The sequence below is a fragment of the Rattus norvegicus genome, chromosome 1 (genome assembly GCF_036323735.1).
Source record: "Rattus norvegicus strain BN/NHsdMcwi chromosome 1, GRCr8, whole genome shotgun sequence".
Lineage (NCBI taxonomy): Eukaryota > Metazoa > Chordata > Mammalia > Rodentia > Muridae > Rattus > Rattus norvegicus.
In genome coordinates, this window is record NC_086019.1 from 237776260 (window position 1) to 237799498 (window position 23239).

General features: G+C 42.1%; 1 protein-coding gene across 1 annotated transcript; it reads right to left on the reverse strand.

Moving 5' to 3' along the window:
* Positions 1-18709: 18709 nt before the first annotated feature.
* Dkk1 (dickkopf WNT signaling pathway inhibitor 1) lies at positions 18710-22391 on the reverse strand. Its single transcript, NM_001106350.1, is given in 4 exon segments — positions 18710-20309; positions 20433-20576; positions 21627-21795; positions 22013-22391. Coding segments are annotated over 4 exon segments (813 nt in total). The 5' UTR covers positions 22259-22391; the 3' UTR covers positions 18710-20055.
* Positions 22392-23239: the final 848 nt, after the last annotated feature.

Sequence of the window (23239 nt, forward strand, 5' to 3'; positions counted from 1 at the left end):
GGCAGAGAGAAGAGCATGAGGGGATCCAGCCAGTCGAATATGCCATGAAGATCATGTGCAGAACTGGTCTACTCATTTCAGTTGCTCAAAACTCTGTTCACAGACCCCACCCAGCAATCTAGATTTTATTTCAGTGTCCTTGTGATTTGACTGCTAATAATATCTAAGTGTTATGTGAATTCAAATAACTATGAATTTAGGTCTGGGGGTAGCAGGCTATAAATATATATAATTGCCCTGTTTTATACATGTGTATTTATTCTATACTGTTCACTCGAATGTTTGCTTTTAAAAATAGCCTTTCACCACCATATCAAATAATCCATTGCTTATTTTCAACTCACTATCAAAAGCCAACTAAAACACAAAAGGACAGAATATGCATCATTTTGTAAGACAAGGGCGTTTTCTAAAGCTATAAAACCCAGGTTAAAATTCATCCGATTGATAGATACATAATTGACAATATTTTATGAATGAAGTAGACACTAAGAAAAGTGGAAATACCTTTTATTTTGTTAAGAACTATGGATATGCTAGAACTTCATAGGTGGGGCCAGGAGGAGATCAAAGTTGGCATCAGCCCCTTACCTTGTGACACTGTCTGAAAAACGAAGCAAATAAACTAAAAACCCAAAAGGAACCACTTGTTTCTGTCATTGTCAATATGAAGGGTCTGGATGGAAACACCATTACTAATGTGTCAGTCTGCTAACTCAGGGAGTCGTCAACTGTTTTGAGAGGAGAAAATTCTGACATGACTTGTGATTCTCTATCTTTTTTTTTTTTATATTAGAGTAGAAACGGTGTTTATTTTTGCTCACTTTTCTAGAGATCAGGATTTGAAAACAAGAGCTTCACTATTTCTTATTTTTCTCCGAGACCTTAAATCTCCTGTAAAGGGAACACGGTCAATTCCCACTTGTGGAAGAACCACACGGCAATTGGAAGTTAAACTGTTGAGCAGCCCGCATCTAATTGAAGTCTCTCCGTTTTAACTATTTTATTTTTAGCACCTGGAGCAGCCTGTAGCTTTTCTAGCCTGTAATCATGTTTATTTAAGAGCAGAGCAGTCTTCAGCAAGAAAATACAGACCTACCGGAACTGTCCTACTGAATAGGAGAAAAATAGGAAGAAACCTGCAGGCTTCGGGTGGTACTCACCCTCCATTTCCTTCAGTTACGGCCCAAACACTCCAGCTTGAGTTCCAAGGCCTCTTTAAAAGCTTCCCCTCTCCTGTAGTGCGACAGCTGTGTATCTACCTGAGCTGACGGAGGTCTGCAGACTGCCTGAAAGTTCAAGCAACCTAAGGAGCGGGAAGGGAGGGATGTTGAGAGAGATGTAAGGAAGGACTGGCTTGTGATGTTTCCGGGGAAACAATGACTCTATCGGGGCTATGGCTGTGACATTCGGGATTAAGAATTGGAGGAAGTGTATCCTTTGCTTTCCAGGGACAATCAATAATGGTTAATTGGGGGCTAAAGGATCAGTAGTGATTAATAAGAGAGAGGTGAACTCTGGGAAGTATTTCCTTAGGGTCAGCGCCCAGGGGCTGTAGTACCCTGGAGGGCCCAGCTGGGAGCAGATCTCGGTATTGTGAAGAGCTTCCCACTCGGTACTAGTTTTGAAGTATAGGGGTCATAAGGAACAGCTGAAGTTTGGCAGTGGGAGAGTCCAGAAGAGGCCATTGGACAAACTGTGGGTACATTTTCTTGTTTGCTAATTGATGGGGGGAGCCGAGCTCAATGTTGGTTGTGTCTCTCCTGCGTAGTGTAAAAAAGCTGAGTGGTAGGGGCTGGGGATTTAGCTCAGTGGTAGAGCGCTTACCTAGGAAGCACAAGGCCCTGGGTTCGGTCCCCAGATCCGGAAAAAAAAAAAAAAAAAAAAAAAAAAAAAAGCTGAGTGGGCAAAGCCAGGAAGCAAGTCAGAAAGCAGCGGTTCCTCCTGGGGTTTGGCTTCAATTCTTGCTTCTGTGTTCCTGCCTGAGTTTCTGGTCTCTCATCTCTCCATGGTCACGCGAGCCTCTTCATATTGACTTCTGTGTTTTCTGATGTGTATTCACTGATCTTGAGGAACTCCCGTTCTGGGCAGTTAAGGGTTTTAGAGTTTGCTTGTCTTTAGCCTATCCTAGGACTTTCTTAAAGAATCTTTTCCATCGCTCCATGCTTATCTAAGTGAGGGACGGTGCTTAGAAATGAAATTCTAATTGGTGTGCTTGTTACCTCTCAGTGTCACAGACTTCCGCCTTTTGAGTATAAGACAAAAATGGAAAAGGATGTGTAAACGCGTTCGCATATGTATTTTGTACATATATTATCGTATGCACGCACATCACAAATTTACAATGGTGCTTTGGCCAATGTCATCACTAGATATTGTGAATTGCTTGAAAGACCATGGGCAATATGATGTTGCTTATCCCACAGGCTACTTATTAATCATTAAACCGAAAAGAATATTCTTACAACGTAAAGATCCAGTAGCCATCATGTTAATCAAGTAATCAAAGCTCTCATCAGCAATGCATCAAACCAATATTGCATATCTGCTAACATAACCAAATAGAAAGTTACAATGGCATAGTATACATGTGAAACAATATTTAACCGTAAATTATCACGTAACAACTATCAGATGAATTTAAAAGGTTAGGTAGGCATGGTGACATCTGTTCAGTAATGCAAGACTTCAGAGACAGAGGGAGGAAGACAAGCAGTCTAAGTTACCCTCGCTTCAATGCTACGTTTGACGTCATCCTTGGAGACACAAGACTGTTTCAATCCCTCCCCTACAAATTGCCTCAGATTTAACAACAGTTTTGAACTCCTTTCAAACATCAATAACATGGAAATGTAAATAAAGGCTGTCTTTATTTGTCCAAGAGACATGACAACCAGGTGCAATTTATGCTTTGGTATTAGGTCCAAAACTGAAGGTGAGTAGTGTGTGGTGGGGGAGAGGTGAGGTGAGAGGCAGCTGAAATGAAGATTTCACATTAGGTGTTACTATGTATCTAAGTTAAGTTTAGTATGTTTAATGATGTTAGTGTGACTATGTAGAAACATGGTCTCATCCTTAGGAAATAACTGCTAAAATAACCTGGGAGGATTGCCCTATATGTGCAGTTTAGTTTGAAATGCTAAGCAAGTTATGCCTAGGACACAGTGATGTGGCTCAGGTTTGTGGTTTGAGATTTGTTCATAATTGAATTTATGTGGATGATGTTCATTCTAATACTTTCAAAAAGAAAAGAAAGAAAATCTTAGTTGAGGTCAATATTTTCAAACAAAGAAAATTTGTAATGATCATCAATATATTGAAATTTGCTTAATATATGCGCTACATACAATATGATATCCAAGCTACAAGGGGAGATTAACTTTTTAAAGATTAACCATTTTAAGATCACAGTATTTAGTGAGCATTTATTAAATGCTTACTGTGTTCCAGATCTACCAGTGCTTCAGGAATAGGCTACCAGGGAGGCCACCATTATTCTGAATGTAGTGATAAGGTAAATGAAGTTTAGGATTTAAGCAACTTGATAAGGGGCCAAAGCTAATCTTTTAGATTCCACTCCCGAATCTACAATTCTTATCTACTTGATTTTAGGAGAAGAGGAGGTTCAAAGTCTGAATCCTAGACTTATAGATTTGTGTCTACTTTTGACCAGTTGTCTGGTTGCTTGGCATTGTTGATTTTATGGGGTTGCAAGCTCCTTCAACTCTTTCAATCCTTCCTCTAATTCCCTCCAAGGGGGTCCTGTTCTCAGTTCGGTGGTTTGCTGCTAGCATTGACCTCTGTATTGGACATGCTCTGCATATGTCTCTCAGGAGAGATCTATATCCAGTCCTTTTCAGCATGCATTTTTTAGCTTCATCAATCTTATTAGCTTTGGTGGCTGTATATATATATGGGCCACATGTGGGGCAGGCTCTGAACGGCCATTCCTTGAGTCACTGCTCTAAAGTTTGCTTCCATATATCCTATGGATATTTTCCCCCTTTTAAGAAGGAGTGGGAGCATCCGCATTTTGGTCATCCTTCTCCTTGAGCTTCCTGTGGTCTGTGGATTGCATCTTGGGTAATTTGAGATTTTTGGCTAATATCCACTTATCAATGAGTACATACCAAGTGTGTTTTTCTGTGATTGGGTTATCTCACTCAGGATATTTTCTAGTTCACTCCATTTGCCTATGAATTTCATGAAGTCATTGTTTTGATAGCTGAGTAGTGTTCCATTGTGTATATGTACCACATTTTTTAAATCCATTCCTCTGTTGAAGGGCATCTGGGTTCTTTTCAGCTTCTGGCCATTATAAGTAAAGCTGCTATAAACATAGTGGAGCATGTGTCTTTGTTGTATGTTGGAGCATCTTTTGGGTATATGCCCAGGAGAGGTATAGCTGGGACCCCAGGTAGTACTATGTCCAATTTTCTGAGGAACCTCCAGACTGGTTTCCAGAATGGTTGTACCAGTCTGCAATCCCACCAACAATGGAGGAGTGTTCCTCTTTCTCCACATCCTCGCCAGCATCTGCTGTCACCTGAGTTTTTGATCTTAGCCATTCTCACTGGTGTGAGGTGGAACCTCAGAGTTGTTTTGATTTGCATTTCCCTGATGACTAAGGAGACTGGACTAATTTTTAAAGAGCTACTTGGGACTTTAAGTTTAGAAATGCAGTTCCATTAAGATATTTTTAACTTAGAAGTATTCGAGTGCAATTTAGAAGCATTTATTTTATAAACAATAACAATGGCCATATAGAGACCCAAGACGACGAAGGGAGAATTTGAAGGCTTATAGGAAAGTAACCTCAAAGTGCTACCCTGATAAGAAGATAAGTGTGAGGAAACAGTTTAAACAGATTTCTCAGCTGCAGGAAGTTCTCACGTGTTCCCCTTAGAGATCTTTGGTATGTATTTTGGAAGAGGCAGAAAAATGAGGAGATGGATGAGAAGTGGGAAGTTCTGTATCTGCTCCATGCCCATAGAAGAGTCATGTAAATGCTGCACCAAGGGAACTGACTCTGCAGACAAGGTGACCCGTGAATAATGCGAAGCCCAAGGTGGTCAAACAGGATGAATAGAAATGGAAGAGAACAACCATGCCAATAGGTCCAGAAACGGTCCGCGTATTCACTCTGTGTGCGGGACCATGGAGAATGGATCAGTGCTAAAGATGGATAAAAAAAAATCCCTGGAATCATTGCAGTTTATGCTCCAATAATACATCTCCCTTACCCAAGGCCCAGGAATCGTTATGGAAAAGGGAGTAGAAAGACTGTCGGAACTAGAGGATCAGAGAGTTTGCTGAGAGATTTTTGTCTGCTTAGGAACATCAGAAGTTACACCCAGAAATTCTCACCAACATGACTTCCTAAATGTGAGTCGAAGAAAGACAGCATAAATAGACATGCTATGTGAATGGTGGTGGGTTAGGCCAGAGTGCCATAGTTGGGAGAGCCCAGAGGCTTCGACCCTACACAAAGAACTAGAGACAGCAAAGAAAAGCTGAGGGCAGGCAGGATAGTCTTCCCCCTGCAAGGGCCTCCTGGTTGCTTATTCAGTAATAGTTTGTCTGGAAGCTGATGTTTTCTTTGTCTACTGGCTTTAGTTGAATCTAGTCTCTCCTCTCTCCCTACTCTCATGCCCAGCCACACCTTAGCAATATCTCGTGTCCCAGCTTCCTGCTGTCTGTCCTGGAGACTCCTATAGGCTTGACTTTGCAGAATCTTTATCTCATGGAATATTGTGTTAAATAATAAAAAAGGCTGTACCATCCCATGCTGGTTCCGGCTACTCTCTGGCCCCAGTGGTCTCATCGCCTCTATGACTAGCCCCGTGCAGTGGCTGCCCATCTTGCGGTTAGCTGTCACAAATCCCTGTTACCTGGTAAAATCAAAACTTGTAATTTATCAGGCAGATTCCTATCAGTAAATTCTCAACTCACAAAACACCCAAAGAACTCAGAGTCAATTGATATTGGTATAAACTGGCCACTTAGATTGGACAAATTGTCCTATAATTATATATGGGAGGCATATACAACAATGTTTATTTTCAAATAATTTTTCCAGCATAAATTATTGTTTGAAAACATAAAATTTTGACTTTGAAAACACACCATGCTTTCTGTAGCTTTCATAACTTCTTGTTTCAGTTCTGTTTTTCTTTTGATTTCTATTGGTATAACAGTGTCTATCAATAATTACTCTGAAAGAATAGTTATCTTTCTCATTTCCTTTAGACTACTCAAACAATTTTAATCTTCATTCTTTTTGCTTTAAGAAGTTCCCCAGACTGAAAGATAATTACTCCAAGTGAAGTAATAAATATGTGTGCCTTTTCAGAATTACAGAATCTGAGCCAGTAAAATCAGAATCAATGGAGTGCACTAAAGTTCAAAACACCCCTAATTAAAGTTTTTAAGTCATTATTCATTCTCAATATTTTATATTTTATTGTATATGAAGTCATACACTCAGGGATAGTCTCTGGGCTCAAAATGAGAAAAAAACAATACATAGTTGTATCTGGATATGTTTTTATCTTGCTTTTATAATTGTTAGCATATCACATTGTGCGGCATTTTCTGTGTCTCTATAGTAAATACATACGAGACAGTAAACAGCAAAGATTTAGAACCAAGGTCTTAGGGACATGAAAAGCTTTAAAAGGAACAACTGCTTCCACAAATCAAAACAACCGAAAGCTTGAAGTGTAAGGCAAAGGGAGCCCGAGACATCACTGTGGGCTAAAAAAGCAGTTCATGTTCAGTTTTTTTTTTAAAAAGGGGTGAAAAAAAAAGTCAAACAAAAGACTAGAATCCTTAAGACCCTGACACCTGTGCCATTTACTGAACATGGAGTAATTAGGAGTTAGGCCACCTGTGTGTGTTTGCCCACCTCAGCTGAGGTCAAGGTTCAATTATTTCCAGACCAGAGTTCAAGGAATTAGAAGACATGAGAGATCAGCTTAAGCTGCCTTTCTTTTTGAGCAGAGTTGCTGTCTTTTTTCCCTGGGTGCCTAACGTTTTACATACTCTCTGGGGCTTCCACGACAGTCTCCTCATCTGCTGGTCTCTGCTCAGGGTTTTCAGGGTGACAGAATATAGTTTGTTCATTCATCGAAGACAAAGAAAATTGAAGGAGGCATCAACACTTTATGGCCACAGAAGATGTTGCTGTATGGGACTGGAAGAACATGGCTGATTTCAGTCATGGTTAATCTTGCAAGCTCTTTAGAAGTACTCTACTTCAGAATCCTTGTTTACTCACAGAAACTATTGGTTTTTGAATTGCAATCTGTGTTCTCTTTCTTTTTGTTGTTGTTCTTCTTGTTCTTCTTCCCCTCCTCTTCCTCATCCTCTTCTTCCCCCTCCTCTTCCTCCTCTTCTCCCCTCCCCCTCTCCCTTCTCCTCCCTCTCCCTTCTCCTCCCTCTCCCTTCTCCTCCCTCTCCCCCTCCCTCTCTCTCCTTCTTCTCCTCCTCCTCCTTCTTCTTCTTCCTTTTCCTCCTCTCCCTCTTCCTTTCCTCCTCTTTCTCCACCTCTCTTTCTGACCTAATAGCCAAAGTCACAACAGAAACTCCATCCATTCTCCAGAACAAATTCACATCTTAGAAAACCATTTAGCACTCCAAGGGTGCGTTCAAGCTGTATCCCTCTCAGATCAAGAAGTCAAGGAATATCGGGTTGTTTACACTGCTTGTACGTTTTCATACCCAATGCTCATCGCAACAACTGATCCTGCTTAATTACCTATAACCACTTCCTAGTCATCGCCCGCACTTTCTGTCGTAGAGTTCACTTTGATTGCTAAGTTTCATTGAGGACAGACTTCCCAGGTGGCAGATACGCATGTTAGAAAGAGTGCGCACAATGGTTTCAGTACTTGATGGAGTTGCAGCGTGAGCAGGTCATAACGAGTACTTCGTGCCCCTGTATGCCATTGGATTAGTTTTAACGCACCATAATAGGTTGGTATTACCAGACTTCCCCAAAGTAATAGAATCGGCAGTTTCTATACGTCCACTCTGTTTTCTTAACAATACAGATAACTTCTCAAAGTCTTATCCACAAATGGGGTAGGAATTATTCTGTGTCTAAAGTCCTTTTTACCCTCAGGAATACCCATTGAAGACTGAAGTAGACTGTAGTAAGACGGAGAGGGGTGGGAGGTCACAGCTTCTTCTGAATTCCGAGCTGTTAGAGAGAGGTATTGTATACTTTCCATGCAGAGTACATCAGGGGTGTGTGTTAGGGAACACTCAAAGTGGCCTCCCGTGCAGCTGAAGTAACTTGCTTGAGAGTACTGAGGGTCACAAGGTCAGTCTCAAAGAGGGGGATAGATCTAGGAAGACTTTGAGCATGCTCAGTTGCCTGCTGCTGACAATCAACTTGAGTATGAACCAGATCTGAGGGATATTGTTACAGATAAAGCTGTCCTAGAAGACGGAAATAAGTGGACCCTTGAACATAATTCTGACATCTATAGAAAGAAGCATGGCCAGAGACCGTGGTACACTGACTCTAATAGAGGTATGTAGTGGTTAGTTCTAGTCTTACTGGCAGGTAGCCTAGACAATAACCAGAGAGAAAGTAAAACCATTTAGTACAGAGATGCTTAATTCACAAGACCTAATAATAGTTTTGGTTCCTAAAGAAAGGGAGCTTAAAGTAAAAGGAAGGTACTTTCTTAAGCAGCCTCAGTACATATTATCTTTATCAAGTGCTGGCTGAACTCAATCTAAGAAACATACTATGCCCTCTCAGGTCACATTCTATAAAAACTTCATCTACTGAGCTATCTCACAATTCACACAAGATTTCCACGAGAATAGTGCAAGATGGCACATTTGTTGTAAACCTCGATTATGAGTCATGCTCTCCCCCAAGAGTTACAGCACTTCCTGATCAGGGCTTTGATATATTATTCTCAGTGATTTGTTTCTTCCAGGTCGGTGTTTGGGTACTGGTTCTCACAACATTTATAATCCAGGATAGGTTTATGTCTCCTAAACAAGGAGACAATATTCTTCCCACTGAGGAGGGGGAAACTTGCATTTGAGGTGCACTAACTATGGGAGAGGGTGGGAGCCAGAAATTGTGGACGATCATCACAGGATGCATCGAGCTACTGCCTTTAGAGGATCTTGGTTTTGATAGTGGTTTTGATATCTCCTTGGGCAAGGAGATAATGGAGTCTTATTATCACTGCTCCTGCTTATGAGACAATGACTACGGCTAGGAGTATATTGTCTCATTTAGAGATGCGAGCACTGGAGGTGGGATTTAACTTAAGCCAGATGGCTGTTGGCATAGCGACACACTCTATGAGTATGGGAAGTGGTTATACTTTGATGGTGTCCCTGTACTGAACTTCCTCAGGATTTTCTCTTGTCTCTCAAATAGCACAGGTGAAGTCTATCCACATGTCTATTCTAGACTTAGATGCCTGAGTTCTAGTTGGCCCGCTGCCTCACTAGCTGACTACGATCCACAGGACTCTGTCACAGCAAACATCCTAGTTTACTGCATAGAAGTGGAAGAAATACTATTCCCTGCAGAGGTTTCTAGAAACTCTGATTTAGTAGCTACCTTTGCCCTTGGTAGCCCGGTCCTTGGTGGCCTCCCTTCCCCTGCATCATGACTATCTGTGTTCTACAAGGGAATCCCAGATCCTTTAACCTTTCTGTTGGCACTGCTTATGGGTAGGATTTTTGCTGGTGTTTCTGAAACTACAACCATCAAGTATGCAAGAATCCTAATTGACTCAAGTGAGCTTACTCTCTGTTCAGACCCTACTCTGCCTCTGAGGAGACCCAAAGTAGTACTCAGGTAAGTGGTTGAAGGTTAAGACTCTTTATTTAACATGACAGGGTCATCATGAATACTTTAGATAATGCAAATGGTTGTAACCACTAATAGTGAGACCTTAGCTCGTGACCTTTTCAGATGACGCCTCCCTATCCAGGACTAATAAGTGATGCTGCTTATGGTTTGTATATGATTGACAAGTTTCAAAAGTCAAGTACAGTGATTGGGATAAGTCAATCTATGCCAATGAAATCGATTATAGAAGAAAGCCATTATTTTAATGACAAGGTTATGGCAAGTATTCTAGAAATCAATAACCAAGGCTTAAACATACTAACTTATTTAAATGACTGTATAGTGGAGGCCATGGATAGACTCAGAAGGGATATGCTAGGACAAACACTATATATTGTTACTATTTCTTTTACTGATGAACATTTTTCTATTCATATACAAGTCCTGTAGATTGTAAATTGAAAAATTTACTACTTTTAGGCCTGATGATCTTATACAACCATGGACTTGGACAGTAAGAGGGAGAAGACCTCTAAATATTGGATCTCAAATATTTGTTAAAATTTACCCAGGTGCTGATATCAGACTACTGGAAGGGGAATAGAGAGAATGACTGAAGATCTTATTGCATTATGTGACTGGATCAAGCTTAGAAGTTGGCCCTAACCTTGTGGAACTGCTACACAAGTTCCTTAGAGAGAAGGGAGTTTGTCTACCCAGCTTGCCTGTTGTACTAGGCAGCACATTGACTCATAGATGGCAACTGCATCAGGTGACCTTGTTGGTTTGGGAGGATCCTTGAATGTCTGCTAAAGTAAGGGTTACCACAGATTATATGCTTAACTTTGCAAACTCACAAAAGGATTATTCACTTTCCAGTTGCCTTTAAACATGTGTTTAACCTATTGACCTCACAGGTATACCTTACTGGTTTTTGCTCTAAGTGTGTAAACTCTCTTCAGGAATGGAGTTTCTACTTAGACAGAGAACCTTGCTAAACTGAAATGAAAATTGACAAGTTCCCAATCAGGGTTAATGAGCAGTTCACCAGTTAGAATAGGAACCTTGTGGTTTGCATCTGCAGTGAAGCTTAGCAAAGAAATATTTGATTTTTTTTTAATATATGGAGTCATGAGAAATGAAAAGCCTTCTAGACTCAGGTTCAACTCCAAAGAAGTTGCAAAGATTATCACTGGGTCATCTTTCACAATCACCCGGAGTCTTGGTGGTCTGCTTTTGATGGGTTTCACATCAGGAGGCCAGAAAGACCGCGGCAGTAGGTCACTATTTGAAGATGGCTAGTAAGGCACCTACTATGTCTCCAAAATTGCGATGGGTTATAGAGCTTGTATACACAGTCCCAGGTGTAACGCAGTTCTTAGAGCTTGTAAGTAAACTTGATATTTATGGCCATTTAATCCTGGTTGTATATATCCTGGTGATGTGCTCCTAAGTTTACTCTTTTACTGTGACATGGGTATTAGAAACTCAACTAGCACCTGAATGATTGAAAAGTAGTGAATAGATCTCTTAGCTGCCTCTCTCCAGAATGCTTCTGATACTGATTCCCTCACTGGTATGATGAAACCTCTTGTTACCAAGAAAAGGCAAGATTACCTGGTCCTGGACATTTTGACATCTATCAAAGTCGATAGGTTAAGATCATAACTCTGTCCACTCATTACCATTGTCCAAACATTGGCACTTGCTGTTCCTGCTTAAAACATATATTGTGCAAGATGATATAGAATTTATTGTATTCTCCAAGGAAATTCCAGTTGATATTATACCAGATGTTTGCCATGTTGCAAATGTCACAGTCAAGACTGGTGGAGACTCTACCATATTAGAAACCATTAAGAGATCTGATCTCTGTGGAATGGTCTCAATGTGACTACAGTCACAGTTATCACTGTCAACTATGACCTCAGCTGCTCATTACTTTGAGTTTATAAGGGGTACTAAAGGTGCTATTTCTTACAGAAATGCTCATACTATAAAGTTTTTATGGCCCATGAGGGTCAGCAACTTCACTTGAGTTGATAAAGTAGGTCAGCCAATTAGATTAAATCAGGTGTGTTGAAAACTAATAGTTTCCAGCATGACTATTGATTAATCAAATAGCTTTGCAAACTAGTTACCAAAACGATGTTTAATACCTTAGAAGCAATATGTTTGTCTGCTCTAATGGTTTAAAAGTCAAGAAAGGGCCATTCAGAGTGGAATAAGGAGACTGGATGGAGAGAGTATTGGTATTAATGATTAATTCTCTTCACTGTTTCCATGAACTCGAAAGAAAGGCATTAGGTCAATGTGTGCATTCTGTCTACTGGTATCGTTTAAGGTGTGAGGAGAAGGGATCGTCTGTGATCTTTGGTGGAGGGCATGTAGAGTATAAATGTAAAACATTAGGTCTTTCTTTAGTTCTGGTTTATGATAAATTAGTTCCTTGTTCACTGCCTATGAGTTACCCTTATCGTGTGGCATAATTCAAGAAATAAAAGAACAGAGAGAAAGTTCTTTCTTAGAAAGAAAGAAAGAAAGAAAGAAAGAAAGAAAGAGAGAAAGAAAGGAAAGAAGGAAGGAAGGAAGAAAAAGGAAGGAAGGAAGGAAGGAAGGAAGAAAGAAAGAAAGAAAGAAAGAAAGAAAGAAAGAAAGAAAGAAAGAAGAGGAAGGAAGGAAGACAGGATGTCAGTAGCAAAAGGTAAGTTGTCAAACAAAGTGTAACTATGTTAAAGAGAGTGAACTTGCTTCCCAGTTCACTGGTAATAGACCACACCCAGAGTATGCTGGAGTTGCTGGTACATTTGTTTCTTCTAAACACTTTCTAGCGTAGGCCATTTAAGTGTGAGGACATGAGAGCACTTGGCACTTCTTGATCAAAAACTGATCGAGACTGAAGGAAAAAACTGTGAAATGTGCAGAATCCCAGAGCAAATATGTTCCATCGTCTTTGCTGTCTCCAGCTTTCTGTTTACATTAGCTAAGAAATTCAATCTCCTAGCCAGGAAGACGGCAAGTCAGGCTGTCTAAAAGTTTCACTCTCTCCACAGGAGAAGGGTGAGGCTTTTCTCACAAATGGAGCTGTCTAAACTAAGGGCCATGGCCTGCTCCAGTGTTTGATGTATTCGTGTAACTTATATTTTCTCTCAGCTCATCAGAATGTAGAATTAACTCGGAGTCAAGTTCAGAGGAGGAAGTAAGCGTATATTAAGACACAATTGTGATTTGTTTCTCTTCGCTCATTTCCTCTTCCTGCTTTGGGTTTTTAATGTTCCATTTTATTATAATCAGTAAAATTGACGTAGCTTCCCCGGCACGCTTTCCACAAGCCCCGCCCCTCTTCTGACAAATTCTCTGTCTTTTTCTCCCAGTGGCAGTTATTCTGTTTAATATTTCTTCCTGGAAAGAAAGCTGTGCTCAGTATGTGGAAGGTTTTTGTCAGTGAGGTTCCTAGTTGGAACGTAGTTTATTAAGCTTCATAGTTCATAAGGGAAAACCCGAGTTCCCGCTCTATCTTCAGAGTATATAATAGCTTAAATAATTGATAAAGAGAGAATAAAAAGAGATGAAGTGATTCCCATAATTCTGTCTCCCAAATAGGCCATGTAGAATTAGACTAGGCATTCCATGTTCCCATAGGATCATGTATGCTTTACAACATGCTGGTTTTTAACGTCTACACATGGAAACATCTTGATCATTTCTCCATATTATTTTAACGATTGCAGAGTTTCAGGGCATATACATATTACCTATACATTTCTGCTCCGTTGTACACTTAATCCGTTTATAGCTGTTATGCCACTGGAAACAAACTTTTACATATCCACAGCTCTGTTCTTAAGATAAATTTCTAGAAATCAAATTATTATTATTATTTTCACCTACAGCATGTGCCAAGTCGTGTTTCAGAAAAGGCTTGCCATTGCTTTCCCTAACAGTAGCACCTGAATTTTTGTTCCCATGTCAGACGTAGGTTGGATTCTCTGCTTCTTTAAATAGGAATCTGTTTAATTTAACATTTAGGATCATGGCAACCAAAATGAACACACACACACACATACACACACACACACACATTGCACGGACACACATACACTGCACACACACACTGCACACACATACACTGTACACACACTACACACACTGCACAACACACTGCACACACATACACTGCACACACACTGCACACACACTGCACACACACTGCACACACTGCACACACACACTGCACACACACTGCACACACACTGCACACACACTGCACAGACACTGCACACACACTGCACACACACACTGCACACACACACTGTGCACACACACTGCACACACACACTGCACACACTGCACACACACTGTGCACACACACTGCACACACACTGCACACACACTGCACACAGTTAAAGGGCTTCAGAGCTGCTTTTGTATCAGCACTACAGTGCACGCTTCTATCACATGATGACATTTTAAAGTTCTCTGACATAGCAAGCAGCAGTGTACAAATGGAATCTTGGACTTGCACTGCAGTTAAAGGGTAATCCATATTTAAGTTATCCTCATGTTTGCAATGTGATACTAAAGCTCATAGTATCTCTCTACTGCTCTCTGTAAGCTCTTTTTGCTTGTTTTGCACACAGACACATATACATGGGTTTATTTTTGCAGTGCATGTGCATATACATATTACTTTTCTCACACATGCTTTCAGTTGTGGGAGGCTTTTATAAGTTATACACTCTGCACTTTTTGGACATGGTTCTTCGAGGACTAATTAACCCTCAGAGCACTGGCCCACACATCAGTCCACAGTGCCAACTGAACAGAAGATGAGGTAACGTATGTGAAGAGAACTTCTATATAGCACTCAAAGCATGCGATTCTCCAAACAGGCCGGTATGTCTTCCTTAGAAATAGTTCCAGGATACAGGTTTAGGATGTGTTGTTGTTCGAATGGGAATGCCCTCAGAGGCTCACCTGAATACTTTGTCCCCAGTGCTGTTTGGGAAAGCTGTGAGACCTTTAGGAAGCGGAGCATGGCTAGAAGCGGGTCAGTGTGGGCAGACTTCCTGCGGTGTCGCCTGTCTCCCACTTTGCTTTCTGAGCATGAAAAGGGTGATGAGCTAGCCTTCTTTGCTCGTCACCAGGCCTCATGGAGCAGCTGGTATGTCTTCCCTGCCAACATTCACTGTCCCTCTAGACCTGAAAGCCACAATAAAACCTTTCCCCATTAAGTTGCTTTGGGCAGAGTATTTTATCATACCAACAGTTGAGAAACGTTGTCTTAGTTTCCCCCCTCTTGGCACGATAACGAGCGTTCTAACACTATCTAGTTCATCTGAGCGATGTGTTTCTTTTATATGAACGTGACTATTCTAAATGAGCCAGTGAGCGGACCTGCCATTTATAGTTTAGCTGCCAAGCACATCGAGCCTGAAAAGGGAATAGGAAAGGAAGGAAGGCAATACCCAGAATACCGCGCGTTCATCTGTTCTTCATTTGTTAGGAAATGTCTCCGCCAGGCTCACATTTTAATACTTGATCCTCAGCTGGTGGCAACTATTGTGGGAGGCTGGAGAAACCTACAGCGTGGGGTCTAACTGAAAGAACTGGGCCACTGGGGATAGATTCTTGGTGGCACAGGATCCCTGACCTATCTCTCTACTTCCTGTCCAACGTGAATAAAGAATTCACCCCCATCGGTCAAGCCTGGTGACACATGCCAATCCCAGAACTTGGAAGACAGAAGCAGGGGAATCTGGAGTTCAAGACTACTGATGCCAGTTCAGGTTATACAAAGCCTCTCTCCAAGTAGAAAGGCAAAATGATTAAGCAAAGAGAAAACGAGTTTCCTCCACAGAGCGTCCTTGCTATCTGCAAGGTTCTGCCCATGCGCGGAGGTCCAGGAAGCATGCATGAATCCTGTGAACGTGATCAGAATAAGCGCATCGCTCCTCTCTCAGGTTGTTTGGTCAGGTGAGGGGATAGATACATCATCTTAACCCACTCATATAGTTCCTCTTCAACTGCTGTATGACACTGACAAGGCAAACAGCATCTCCTCTGGGGTGTAGGTTTTACTCATCGTTCTCAGCACATGGGACACTAAGTGCACACCAGCTTCCCTGGTTTCCACAACAGAGCCCAGCTAACACTGCCGTGCACATGGAGCAGGTGACTAGACATGTTGGTATTCCTGTTGTCCCATTTCTGTAATCTGTGTGGATAATTGTGGCAAGACCAGGGACACATAGTGTCTCTTTAACTTTGTTGATAAGTTTGTGTTCCTGATCCTCATCATAGGAGGTGGGGGGAGAGAGAGGGAGGGAGGAAGGGAGGGAGGGGAAGGGAGGGGGAGAGAGAGAGAGAGAGAGAGAGAGAGAGAGAGAGAGAGAGAGAGAGAGAGAGAGAGAAAGAGAGCTGTGCTATTTAACATAGCGATTGCTTGAAGAACTCTCCCACAAACAGTGAAACCCCTCTTGGTTCCACCAGATCCTCTCATCTGCTTTTGATTTGAACTTCAGAGTGTCACAGATATGTGAAAGCTTTCAATATAAGATTCTTTTAACAAGTCTTGTTTTTTTTTCCCCATGAGGAGAAAGTTGTAAAATATTGTAAGATGTAATGTTGAGTTATGCTTAGCCATGTTTCATGCCTTTCCCCAGTTTAGGGATTTTTTTTAAATGTGGAATTTGTTTAATAATGTGTATTAACATGGGGCTGGCAGTCAAATTCTGCATCTAGGGGCCGGGGCTATGGAGACATAGCTCAGTGGTGAGGAACATGCTTAGTATTTACAAGTCTTTCCTCACCACTGCCGCTGCTGCCCACTGCCCAGCAGTTCTGGGGTGATAGGAACATGCACCCATGAAAGACATCCATGCAGTCGCTGGGTTTTAAACTCAGGTTCTCAGGCCTGCAGAGTGGGTGCTCTGAACCCATCAGCCATTCCTGCTGCCCATTTTCACTTTTAGATAATGGATCCTATCCTTGTCTTGGCGTCAGATTAAATCAAGTTTACAGCCCTGAGAACACATACACAACTAACACTATACAGACTCTGATGGTTACAATTAGTGTATATACATATACACAGGTACATATATACATATGTGTATATATATATGTAGATACATATATGTTGTAATAAAAATTACATAAAAACCAAGAGCCCATGAATTTGAAAGAGAGCAAGGAGGGGTATATAGGAGAGATTGGAGGGAGGAAAGGGAAGAATGGAACAATGTAACTATAATAGACTATTAAAAATAAATGAAATAATTTTAAAGAGAGGAAAAATTTTCAAGAATTCCAACTGAATATAAGAAATAGGTGATGGCCTTCTATAACTACTTTGATATAAAGGAAGTTAGAGTAAGTTAACCTTCTAGTATAAGAGATCGATGCTGACTGTAAACATTTTAAGTAAAGCTTCTCCCCCACCCCATTTCTCCTTTAACATATTTTCATAAGAGTTTATCACCACACAAATAGGAATCTTGCCATTGTGACCATGCCAGACCTTGAGTAGGTAGAAAAAGCATGGTGTTTGACTTTAAATTTTGTTTCAAAACTCAAACATTGTCTTACAGCTATACCATGATAAAACAGGAGGATTTTATGCCTGTGGCACAGTATTTATTAAAGTTACTCTGTAAATCACGTGATTGTATTTTGGCACCCGGTTGGATAAGTCAGAGGAGAGCCTATAAACAATGAGACCCACTCAAAGGCTGAGTCACCTACTCTTTGCTGTATAGGACAGTAGTCAAGGCACCTAAAGCAGAGAGAGCCAGGAGCGAGGCAGAGGGTAACCTATGGAAGTATGAAACAGTAGAACGAGCTGGTGAGCTGTTCTCACGGGCAGCCAGTCAAATACGTTGTTAGGACTCAACCACCACACAGCATTTGACCCAGCTACGGCAAATGGATTCTAGATTCCCTACGATCCTGGTTAGTGATTGCGTGGTATGTAATGTCTCTGTTCTAGTTTTTGAATTAAAAAGTACCTACAGTTATGATTTTTTTCATCTTCATATATATGTATAATATATGAATACATAGTATATACAATGTACTATATAATATATTCTACAAAATATATACAATATATTATATATAGTATATGTATATTACACACACACACACACACACACACACACACACACACACACACACATACATTTTCTTGATATTGTCCTCCTAAGATCCCAGGTGGATGGAGGTTAGCTCTCTGGCCCCATCCTGAGAATCAACAGGAAAGGCCAGAACTGAATGTGCTGAAAGGGATGTGCAGGAAAAGGCATCCCCACCCCAGCATCCCCACCCCAGCAGGCCCCTGCATAAAGGATCCAGTAACCAGAATGCACCAAACATCTGTCCCGCTCCTCTCCTAGAAAGCCCTTCTTTCTCCTGTTTGATGGACATTTCCCCATTACCTTTCTCCTCTTGTTGTGTATTACTGAAGATTGCAGGCCTGGCCTTCCTAGCACAACAGGCAATGAGGAAGGAAACTTAGGGAGAGAGTTTCTCTGGATGAAAAGGCAGAGACCTATGAACAGAAGGGCTCCTCTCAGTGAGCCAGTAGAGTGCATGTGCTGTTGTATGTCTCCCTGGAAAATTAACCACTTCCGGGAACACAAAAACAGATGAATATTCTAGGCCACCTATGCTATTTAAGGAGAATGCTGGGACAATCGGTCAGCCCCTACTATCCTGTGAATAGTGAACCCAGCATTTTGTGGTTTTGATGCAGACTTCCAGAATACTAGAGAATAAATAAATTAGGAAGGTTTGTTTTGTCCTACCCCCCAAAAAGAAACATGAAGTTTAGTGAGGAAATATGCAGAGAGAATTTAATTTGGGGATTATTTTTATATAAAGCCATACTCATTCCAATCAATGCAGTACAGGCGAAGCAAAAAATGGAATAATTTCTTGGCAAGAAAAGAAAAGGTATTACATTCTAGAATTTATAATTGTTTAGTAATTATTTTTAAATCAAAGTAATTGGGACCATTCTTCAGCATGTCAGAGTATCTAAAATATTCAGAATTAATTATTTGGCTTAAGTTGGTGGGTTTCCTTCCACATAATCTCTTCTGAACTCTGCCCATTATTTGAAGTCACATTCCCACCCTTCCAATTACTGTCGGTCACTTAGGGAAATATTAATTTGCTGTTAACTATCTTTTGTTGATGCATTTTTGAAATCGAACCTTACCCTATAGCATAAGTTGGCCAGGATGGACCTGAATTCATGGACATTCCTCCTGCCTCATCCCCCAGAACCCTGGGATTACAGGCGTAAGCACCAACCACACATAGTAAAATAGTAGTTTTGAAAGTAGTAATATCAAATTCAAACCCATATTACCAAAGTCATTTGAGTTTATCAATGTAGAATACATTCTCTTTAAAGTAACTCACACATAGACAATATATCTTATCATTTAAAAAGCTCTCTCTCTGTCTCTCTCTGTCTCTGACTCTGTCTTGGTCTCTCTCTCTCTCTCTCACACACACACACACACACACACACACACACAGCCTCAAATGTATCTATGCTTGTAACTTCATGATTACTAAATGTTAAATTTTATTTTAAGGACTATCACAGCTGAGAGAGACAGAGAAAGGAGAGAGGAGAGGAGAGGAGAGAGAGAAAGAGAGAGAGAGAGAGAGAGAGAGAGAGAGAGAGAGAGAGAGAGAGAGAGAGAATATCTAAGCAAAGAGAGTACATCTCAGGAAATAAATGAGCATTTTCAGGTTAAATTTTAGATGCCTATCATTGACTATTCCAAAAACTCCTTGCGTTCTGCACCCTAGAGACAAAAGTGGAAAGGGTTCCACATTTAAGAACTGTAAACTGAAATTACTTCAATAAAGAATATTTATGAGTCAAGACAATCAACCGTGTACAAAAAATTTACATGCAAGAGAAACGAGACAATGTAGCACCTCTAGAAAAATAATTAAAAAGTTTTGTTGCATTTACAGGTAAGTGCCACACTGAGGATTTACAACACAGTAATTTACTGCAATCACAGGGGAGTTCCATCAAGAAACAAAGTCCTTACACTCCAGAGTTTTCGGAAGGTATTATCGGAATGCTTAATTACACACTGAAGATTCCTACATCCTTGGGATTGAGCTGACAAATCATTAAGGATTTTCATAGCATATATTAGATAAGAGAGTCCATCGCATTTAGGCTGTTGGTTTTAGTGTCTCTGGCAGGTGTGGAGCCTGGAAGAATTGCTGGTTTGATGGTGATCTTTCTGTATCCTGCAAGCCAGACCTTCCCCACAGTAACAGCGCTGGAATATCTCCAGCCCGTGGGAGCCTTTCCTCCTGTGCTTGGTGCATACCTGACCTTCTTTAAGGACAGGTTTACAGATCTTGGACCAGAAATGTCTTGCACAACACAGCCCTGTGGCGCAGTCTGATGATCGGAGGCAGACAGAGCCTTCTTGCCCTGTAAAGGAGACAGAAGGAAAATGACAGTTACAGCTAGGCCTGTACCGTTCCGTTAAGACAATTTGAAATGCACTTCTGATATTCTAAATGGAGGGGCTGAGTGGGGAAGCCTTTTTCCTACCTTTGGTGTGATATATTTTTGAAGTCAGTGTGGTTCTTCTGGGATATCCATCCCCGGCACCGTGGTCATTGCCAAGGTTTTCAATGATGCCTTCCTCGATTTCCCCTCGAGGTAAATGGCTGTGGTCAGAGGGCATGCATATTCCTAAGAAAGCCAGAAATAGTAATTAATCCTCAGGCCATAATGTGTTGCTAATAGTCAACACAGGAGCAGTGAGTTATGCAGACACTAGAGTGAGATACCTCACTATTTCACTGCCTTTCTGTTGACCAAAACTCCCCAGAGAAAGCAGTGTCAATGAGTGTACTGTTGGATCCTATGGAACACCTCAGGGTAGCCATTTTAAATGCTTCCCCACTAATTGTGGTGGAGGCAGCAGAGATATTTCTGTCTATTTTAATATTACCCTTTGGGGGTAGGAAAAAGAAATTCAGTCACTTAAAAAATTAATCTTAAAAATAACTTCTCTGCTCTGGGTACTAGCTGCCTAGGGGACTACGCTCTCACCCGCTAGTTACTTTACTGTGTAATTTTGATATTACAGAGATTTTGTGAGTTCACTCTTGGAATGCTGCTGTCCCCTAGGAAGTCAGCCACCCTGTAAGTTTATTTCTGGAGACTTCTTTGAGACATTAACATTTTGTGGATCTGTGGTTGCCCCAGAGAGTACTTCTTTGAAGGTAGTTAAGGGTGGAGGGAAAGGGTGAGAGGGTGGAGAGCCAGGGATGTAAGGAGTACAGAGATCTCTTTTAAAAGTTGGCCAGCAGAGATTAATCAATCTAGCCCCCCACCCCTCCCCGGTTGACAACAGTTTTAACTGCCGGAGACCTTGAGAGAGAAGAGAGTTTGGCAAAGCCACGCAGAGTCCACCTTAAGAAAAACGTCTGGCTTCCCTTTCAAAAAGACCTCTCCCTCTTTCTCAAGTGCCCCAAGGCTCCCTGAAGGTAATTGTTTGATGGAAGGGTCCCACTTTCAGGTCCTGTTGTTAGATCACAGAGGGAGGCAAGGGAAGATAAACTTTCAAATGCTCAAACACAAGCCTCTGAAGCTATGTCAGGATGAACCCTAGCCTGACGAGCACCCTTTTGCAGGTGGCGCCGCCGCCGTAGCTTTGACAGAACCAGAGCATTTCATTTGATTCCTGGCGGCTCAAAGGCAAGGTGGTTCTAATTTAAAAGGGAGTCCAGGACTCACCGTTTTTGCAGTAATTCCCGGGGCAGCACATAGCGTGCCTCATGCAGCGTTTCCTGCGCTTTCGGCAAGCCAGGCAGATTTGTACACCTCCCACGCCGGCTGCCCCGCGGCTGGGACTGGAGCAGTACTCGTCAGTGCCGCACTCCTCATCCTCCGCGCAAGGGTAGGGCTGTGGGAAGGGAGCGAACTGGTGAGCAACTCAAGCATCCCGGTACCCACACCTTTACAGTCCCCATCTGCCTCTCCAAAAGCTCTCTAAGCGCGCTCTCAGTGCAGTGATTCCAAGCACACCCCAAATCTCACACACCTAGGATACTCCACTCCCTCTTCTCTGAGACCCCCGCTTCGGGATCACAGCGTCCTCGGATCCCAGAGACCCCTCTCACCTGGTAGTTGTCAAGAGTCTGGTACTTGTTCCCGCCCTCATAGAGGACTCCGGGCGCCACGCTGACAGCAGAGCCCGGCTGCCCCCCAGCACCACCCAGCGGTGGGGGCAGGTTCTTGATCGCGTTGGAATTGATGAGAACTGAGTTCAAGGTGGCGCTGACTCCGAGCGGAGGGAGGCTGCAGAGAGCCATCGTTGAAAGCACGACCAAGAACCGGACAGCTGCCACTGCACGCACAACCGTCATCTCAGAAGGTCGCAAACAGGAAAAAGTCAGGAAGAGAGAGATCACTTTGCACAGCGGCTGCAGAGTCTGGGCTGCGGAACCTCAACTTCGGAACCTCGGCGGGTGGAGTCTCGGCTGCCAGGCGCACAGCTCTGCACCGCCACCGCCACCTCTGGCTGCCTTTATACTCAGGCTCCCAGCCTTCCCAGCTCCTCGGGGAAGACAACAAAGCAGGGATGGGATTTCAAAGCTTTGGGAGGAGCTGGGAGGGGGAGTGTTTGTGTATCGGAAGCTGGGAGGACTTTGACACTCTCCCCTCGCCCCTCCCTGGCACTATAGTCCCCCTGTCCAGCTCACCTTAGAGTGTGGGTTACTAGAGCTTTAGAGCCTAGCCTGAACTTTAATAATTAAAAAAAAAAAAAAAAAAGGCGGGAGGGAGCTCTCTGCGAAGTGCTCTGAAGTGCTCTGTTACGGGATTGGGTTAGTTCGGTCTGAAATACTTGTCAGAGTGAAAAGTGATAGAATATACAAAACCACGTTTCTTCTCTTCCCCTTACGCCTACCCTTGTTTTCTGTGCACGCAAATATTCAGTATTAAATACAACGTGAGCAGTCATTCAAAGGCTTTGTGGAAAGCCCAGGTGGCTCCCATAGTTGCTGATTAACCCTTTAGCGTTGCGATTTGCAAATGAGGTTCTTGTCTTTTAAGTTTGTCTAGTTGCTTCCCCCTCCCATTCCGCCCCCCTTCCCGAACCCCACACACACCAGGAGAAAAATGTGCAAAGACAAAAAAATTTGCACATCAAATGAGGATGCCAAGGGAAGAACTAATTCGCTTTTGATGGTGAGTTTGGGGGGGTTGGGGGTGGAGGCGAGAGACTGCAGTTTGGAAATTAAATCAGGGATGGAGGGAAGAGGGAAATGGGCACCCGATAATCAAACTATTTAATGTGGTTCTTTGAATCTGGTCAATCCCAGCAGTAGATGAACTTGATTAAGCAG